This window comes from Odontesthes bonariensis, chromosome 11, assembly GCF_027942865.1.
Source record: "Odontesthes bonariensis isolate fOdoBon6 chromosome 11, fOdoBon6.hap1, whole genome shotgun sequence".
Taxonomy (NCBI): domain Eukaryota; kingdom Metazoa; phylum Chordata; class Actinopteri; order Atheriniformes; family Atherinopsidae; genus Odontesthes; species Odontesthes bonariensis.
Window position 1 is genome coordinate 18,205,097 of NC_134516.1, and position 7,960 is coordinate 18,213,056.

A 7,960-nucleotide genomic window follows, 5' to 3' on the forward strand; every position below is an offset into this window, starting at 1 on the left:
AATTATGAGTCTTGAGTCCCTCTCTTCGGTCCTTAGCACAGTGTCCTCACCGAGCACATCTGATACAGAGATATTGTATACTAGTGAAGAAAAATCTCAAATGATGAGGCCGGATCCTTGGCCTTCTGCATTTGATATTCCAGATTTCTCTGTGGATGTAAATTTCCGACTGAGACAGGGAGACCTTGCCTATATGAAGGATGGAACTCGGATGGATGTTTCTCGTGACATGAAACATGTGATCTTAGAAAGACTTGCAGAGACAATGTACAAGTACACAGCATACCCCACAGAGGAACACTGCCAAGAAGTGGCCTCTGCACTTATTGCAAAACATCCCTGTCTGAAAGAAGCTGGATCACCCACTGGATATTGTGGATGGAAGAATAGCATTAAATTCAAAATGGGGAATTTCCGTACAAAAATGAGAAGATCTGGAATGGCCGATGTCACAGTGAATGGCAACAAGCGGAGGAGGGATTTCCCTGAAGGAGAGCCATCATGTAGTAACATAAAAAGGCCAAAAAGAAGTGAGACAAATTTCTTGCCAAATTTTCCTGATGGTGCAAATGCAGATACTCTGGAGTCTGTTAGAAGACAGCTTGAAAGTGAAGCAAAGCAAAGGCTTCCGGACTCAGCTTATGTGAAGAAAATGATGGACCAGACACTGTCTTTGCGACGCAAAGAGATTGTGGAAGAACAGCCGCCAGTTAAAAGGATGATGGAACGCTGGCCTGCGCTGTTCACAGAAAGTCAGGTATGGCCCACTTACACTGCACTATACCGATCCATCATGGTGGAGTTAACAATCCATTGGATGTGTTTTTTTTTTTTTTGTTTCTTAAGGTATTTGCAGAGTTCCACAGAGTTGCCAGTAAGAACCTCAAGAAAGACTTCTACGAAGCTCTGGACCGCCATACCACTCGTCTCATTGACCTCTTCAAATCCAAAAAAGGAGTTGTTGGCCAATCACTTGATCGCCTCCTCCAGCCAATCGATACACAAGTAAGTGTTGTTTCAGATTCTTCATCATTACCACCTTATGGTAGTGTGCTTGCAAGCTTCAATTAGGCCTACAGCTGCTACAACAGTACAAGTAATTCTTTAGGATTCAACATTGTAACTCTAACACATATATCCACAGAATTGTTTTTTTCTTAATAATTTTGCTTTCATATAGTCTTCTGCTTATTGTTTTTTTTGTCATCTTCTCCATGAGACCAATGACATCACCACAACACGCACTGCTGTCCTGCAATGTCTGCCCCTGTATCTTGGAGATGATTCTGGCGAATTCTTCCTCACCTGCTTAGTAAGTACATTTATAATAATATGACCATCATACAGTGCACATTTTCTGTTCTCAGATTTCAGAAAAAACTAAAAAATTGCAACTACACATCTATGTTTTTTATGATTTGATGCATGCAAAGTTTGAGCCAAATCTGAGCTTCCCAGATGAAGTTGTGTGTATATATATATATATATATATATATATATATATATTCTTCTGTGATTTTGTGCAGACACTTTGATCCTAAGAGTGAACACACTATAACTGTGGGTCTTAACATCCGACCTAAATTTATTTGTTTTATTTTGAATGCAGGTTACGGACACTGCAGAGGACTTCACCCAGGTGCCTGTTGGGGTTCTTGCAGTGATGACTGAGGACAGGCCACCAGAGATTTCAAGCATCGCAATCATCCTTGAAGGAAACATCGTTATGGATGATATTCCCACAACCTCTGAAGCACTTTGCCTTCTGTTTGGTTTAATATATGCACTCCACCTGGATTACCCCAAAGGTATGAAGAACACGTTTGAGTTCATCCAGAAGATATTGTTGAACCTCGGACAACAAAAACTCAGCCCAAAACTGCAAACATTGAAAAATGCTCTTTTGGGCTAGATGTTGTGGCTAGGGTGTGTGAATGAGTGTGAGTACTTTTTTTTTTTTTTTGTTTGTTTGTTTTTTTTGTGGACCTGCAGAGGTCTTCATGTTGTATTGTGAAGGAATAAGAAAACACGTTTGATACACAACAGTAAGAATGATCCCTCTAACAAAAGTTACGAATCCTCACAATAACGTCAAAAGAATAGCAGTGTTTGTTTGTTTTTTTTGGTTCAGCCTCATTTCATTCCATACTCATCTGACCCAGTACTATGGCTGTGCAGTCACTGCTGCCTCATAACTGCAGAAGGTATTTGGGTAGCCAACAGTATTATAAAAGATAGAAATAAGAAAAGGACCAAAAGTAAACCAAGTATAAGTATCTATTGAGATACCTGCTTGTTGTATTTGTTTGCTGTTTTTCGCGTTTGCGATTGGAAAGCATAAAAAAAGTTTAAAGGCAGCAGAAGACATCCTCGTGTCTCATGTAGGTCAGGTGTTAAGTAATTTCCAGTGAGAAAAAACTGTTGAAAAAGAGCATGTAGAATGCGATGTTTAGCATTACAATGTAGTGTGGTTCTGCAACACAGGTTGCATATATATCAAAGTTGGTAAAGAGCTGACTTGCATTTAGCTCCTTTGAAGATGTATGTAAAATTACAGTTCTATGTAATTATCCAGTTTTAATTTTCAGGTTTTAAACTTTTACAGACTAAATGTTGCCAAGTCTGTTTGTTGCTGTGAGACATTCAGGAAATTGTTCATTGTGAATCAAGAGCCTTCTGTTGGCTTATATCAAGACCAATCAGCACATCTCACTCTTAAAGGGATATGCCACCCCCAGGCCAAATTAAGTGTATCCCCGCATTCCCGAGACATAAATAAGTGTGTGGGAGCGTTTTCCTGGCGACCCAGGCATTGTCCGAATCTCACAGCACTGACCACTGCTTGGTTGCGCGTAATACAAACATGCTAGCGTCGCCAATCGAAATATTTCTCCCAACGTGAATTAATTTACTTGATTTACCTTCTAATTACTGTGTGAGTGGTGTACTTTCACATCGAGTGCAAATGACTGTGTAAATCTACACAGAAGGCTTGGTTTGCTCATGTCGGTTTGGGAACTAGTTTCCAGTGCGGAAAATACAGCCGAAGCACACTCCCCGCTACGTCTTTGGGAATCCCCACCCCCCCTGGCTGCTTCAAACAAACCAGCGTGAAGCAGCCAGGGGGGGGGATTCCCAATGACGTAGCGGGGAGTGTGCTTCGGCTGTGTTTTCTGCACTGGAAACTAGTTCCCAAACCGACTTGAGCAAACCAAGCCTTCCGTGTAGATTTACACAGTCATTTGCACTCGATGTGAAAGTACACCACTCACACAGTAATTAGAAGGTAAATCAAGTAAATTAATTCACGTTGGGCGAAATATTTCGATTGGCGACGCTATCATGTATGTATTACGCGCAACCAAGCAGTGGTCAGTGCTGTGAGATTCGGACAATGCCTGGGTCGCCAGGAAAACGCTCCCACACACTTATTTATGTATCGGGAATGCGGGGATACACTTAATTTGGCCTGGGGGTGGCATATCCCTTTGAGACTCACTCATTCTGTCATACATCACATACTGACAGTTTCCGAATGAACAGCATGTTGATTGTCATTGTTATTTACAAATACTGAAATAAAAAAACATGTTCATAATGCCATTTTGTGAATTTTTATTTTCAAGTTGGATAAACTAAGATATGTTAAGTGCATTTATTTAAAATTAAGTAGTGCTCACTTACTTTGGCACAGTATATTAAGTTAATGTGACTTATTTTTATTGAGTTCCTGTCAACTTTATTGAAGTAGATTACACTACGATGACTCAAGTGTAATTTATTACAAATTTCAAGTGATACCCACTTTTTTTTGGCTGAATATATTAAGTTAATGTGACTCAAAGTATTTGAGTTGTAACAGCTTGATTTTAATTTAACTATACTGAGATACATTAAGTTCTCACAACTTAAAACAAAGTACAGCTCACTTAAATATAATAATTTCACACTACTTCACACAATAAAGTTTGTTTACTTACTTTTCCCAAGGTAATCGGTTTCCTAAATTTCTTTAAGTAAACTCAACTTGTTAGAATTTACAGTGTAGATATTACCACACACAAACCAAACAATTACATCAATGGAAATGTCTCTCCTCACTCATAAATCATATTTCTATTATAAAACATACTGAATAAACCTTTTAAGACACTTTTTTTCACATTTTATGTGTCAAATCCCTTTGAAATTCAGTTCTAATATTCAAAATATTTTTAATTAAACTATTCTATATCGTGTACACTGATATTCTACGTTTTTTAAAATCATTTGTACATATTTTAAGACTTATTAGCTCAAATAGAATTGCCATGATTTAATTCTAAAGGGAAATCTTCATGTTTTGGCCTCTGCATCTGCTGAAATAGCAACAGCTCATCTCCCCTTCATGGAGGTGGAAGTAATGGTAAAGGCAAGGCAAGGCAATTTTATTTATAGAGCACAATTCATACACAGGGCAATTCAAAGTGCTTTACAGCTACATAAAATCACAAGAAGGCAATAAAACCATTAAAAAGGAATAAAAAAAAGAAAAAAAAGAAATTAAAAAAGAAAGAAATTTAAAACCCATTAAAATAATCATTAATTAATTAAAAAGTGAAGAGTGCAGATAAAATACTTTCAGGTGTCATATGCACAGCTAAATAGAACTGTTTTCAGCCTGGATTTAAACATTGTCAGAGTTGAGGCCTGTCTCACATCTTCTGGAAGACTGTTCCAGATTTTAGGGGCATAAAACTGAAACGCAGCCTCACCTTGTTTAGTCCTGACTCTGGGCCCCAGCAGGAGACCCCTCCCTGAGGTTCTCAGAGCCCGAGTTGGTTCATATGGCTCTAACATGTCAGAGATGTACTTTGGCGCTTGACCATGAAGAGACTTGTACACAAGCAGAGCTGTTTTAAAGTCTATTCTCTGAGCGACAGGAAGCCAGTGCAGAGACCTGAGCACTGGACTAATATGGTCGTATTTCCTGGTTCTAGCCAGGACTCGAGCAGCAGCGTTCTGGATGTACTGCAGCTGTCTTACAGCCCGTTTAGAGAGCCCAGTGAGCAGGCCGTTACAGTAGTCTAACCTGCTGGAGACAAACGCATGGATCAGTCTCTCTAAGTCTGGTTTAGACACTATTCCTTTGATTCTGGCAATGTTTTTTAGATGGTAAAAACCTGCTGATGTTACAGATTTAATGTGGCTGTTAAAGTTCAGGTCTGAGTCCAATATTACCCCGAGATTTCTAACTTGATAGTTAGGTTTTAGAGAGAGAGTCTCAAGGCGACTGATAACACTTTCTCTTTGTTTCTGTGGGCCACAGACAATGATTTCAGTTTTGTCTGAGTTTAGCTGGAGGAAATTGTTTGGCATCCACACACTGATCTGTTTGATGCAGCGACACAGTGTATCTACAGGCCCGTGTTCTCCTGCCGTCAGTGACACGTAGATCTGAGTGTCATCTGCATAATGGTGGTAGGACACATTATAGCTGCGTATTAGCTGGCCTAGTGGAAGCATGTACAGATTGAACGATACGGGTCCCAGGATTGACCCCTGGGGAACCCCACAGGTCATAGCCATTTGGTCTGAGACACAGTTACCAATTTCAACAAAATATTTCCTGTCCTCCAGAAAGGACTTGAACCAGTTTAAAGTACGACCAGAGATTCCCACCCAGTCTTCTAACCTCTGTAATAAGATCGCATGGTCAACTGTGTCAAAGGCAGCACTCAGGTCCAGCAGAACTAAGACTGTGACTCTACTTGCATCTGTGTTCAGGCGGATGTCATTTGTCACTTTGATCAGAGCTGTCTCAGTGCTGTGGTGGGGCCTAAAGCCTGATTGGAAAGTATCAAAAGCATTGTTAGACAGGAGAAAGTCACTAAGCTGTTGGTATACAACTTTTTCTAGGACTTTGCCTAAGAATGGCAGGTTTGATATGGGCCGGTAGTTGTTCAGTACTGTGGCATCAAGATTGCTCTTCTTAAGAAGAGGCTTAATGACAGCAGTTTTTAAGGCCTTTGGAAATGTTCCAGTCTGGAGTGAGATGTTGACTAGATGAGCAAGTTGTGGTAACAAACTGCTCAGCACAGACTTTAGGAATCTAGTGGGCAAATCATCAAGGCAGCACGTTGATGAACTCAGACTGCAGATGGTCTCTTCGACTGTTTTGTCAGTAACAGATGTGAAATGTGTCAGCTCTAGGTGTCTAGCTGGCTGCAGAGTAGTTATTTGTGTTGTGGAAATTATTGCATTTTTAATGCCTTGAACTTTGTCATTAAAGAATATTGCAAACTCATTACACTTGGATGTAGAAATGAGTTCTAAAGGCAGTGAAACTGGAGGGTTTGCTAATCTGTTTACTGTAGCAAACAGGACACGAGAGTTGTTACTGCAGTTTTTGATGATTTCAGAAAAATAACTCTCCCTCGTTCTACGCAAAGTCTGGTTGAACACACATAGCTTTTCTTTGTAAGTCTCATAATGAACCTGGAGCTTTGACTTGCGCCATTTCCGTTCGGCTCTCCGGCACTCCCTTTTCTGTGCCCTGACCGACTCTTCTTTCCTCCATGGCGCCCTTTGCCTACTTTTAACCATTCTAACCTTGACAGGAGCAATGGTATCCAAAACATTTAAGAGACTTGATGTGTAAGAGTTCAACAGATCATCAACATCAGAACACAGGGTGTTCTCAAACCTAATCATTTCCATAAACTGTGTCCCTGTTCTGTCATTTATGAGTCTTCCCCGAACAACTGCAGACCCAGCTGGTGTTTTGGGTAAAGTAGACAGGTCGAAGAAAACACAGAAATGATCAGATAAAGCAACATCAACGACATTCACGTTTGAAATAACAACACCCCTTGAAATGAGCACATCTAGAGTGTGCCCCCTGTTGTGGGTGGGCTCAGTCACATGCTGAGTTAGACCAAACATTTCAAGGACAGCAGTGAGCTCTTTAGCTTCCTTGTTATGCGCTACGTCCACATGCACATTCAAGTCCCCTGTTATGACTAAACAGTCAAAAGCAGTGCACACAATTGAAAGTAGTTCAGTAAAATCATCAATAAAACAATTCTGTGGTGGTTTATAAATGGTGATATAAAGTATGGAAGATTGTTTTATCTCCATTTTGAATGACACATACTCAAATGATGAAAAAAACCCAAATGACAACTTGTGGGTGGGTATATTGTCAGTGAACATGGCACAAACACCCCCACCCCTCTGGTTTTCTCGTGTTTCAGACACAAAATTGAAGTGAGGTGGACTAGACTCAATCAGGACTGCATTTGCTGTGTTTTTGTCGAGCCACGTCTCAGTTAAAAACATAAAATCAAGATTGTGAGAGGAAATAAAACTATTAATTAAGAATGATTTGTTACTTAAAGATCTGACATTGAGTACTGCGTGTTTGAGATTAGTTATAGTTGAACTGGATGCTGTGTTCTTGCAAGGGATATGGATAAGATTTCTCTGATTGGACAGTCTGATTGTCCCTCTCTTCACTCCATCCTTGGACCTCTGGTTGAGATGGTGTTTACCAACACAGAGGCCCTTAGCGTCCTAGACAACAGCATTGACGCTGTTGGAAATGACAGCTGTGGGCACCGGTGGTGGGGGCCAAGCTGGGGGGGCTTTGGTCGATGGAGTAGGCTGGGGAGGGAGAGGGGCTCGATGCTTCTTTGAGGATAGAATTCTTGATCTTGCCATGTTTGGCGTGAGAGGAACCATTTTAATCCCCGATTTCACCAAGCTTTCAAGGTGATCAGGAAATGTCCTGGGTGACGGTGGAGAAGAGAACGATGGTGAAACATCTCTGGAGGGTGTAGATGCAGCAGGTGGGTCCCAAGCCTGTGGTGAAGGCCGTGGTGAAGGCGATGGTGGAGCTGCTGAATCCTGTGTTCGGGATGCTGGAGGTGCTGCTGTGGCTGCTGTGGCTGAATCCTTTGCTGGGTCCTTGGGTGGCAAG

General features: G+C 40.9%; 1 protein-coding gene across 1 annotated transcript; it reads left to right on the plus strand.

Annotated features, from left to right (window-relative positions):
• Positions 1 to 652: 652 nt before the first annotated feature.
• On the plus strand, positions 653 to 1,912 carry LOC142391209 (uncharacterized). The gene is made up of 4 exons (XM_075476984.1): positions 653 to 757; positions 847 to 1,005; positions 1,220 to 1,312; positions 1,610 to 1,912. The coding sequence occupies exons 1-4, from the start codon at positions 653 to 655 to the stop codon at positions 1,910 to 1,912; spliced, it is 660 nt and encodes a 219-aa protein (XP_075333099.1).
• Positions 1,913 to 7,960: the final 6,048 nt, after the last annotated feature.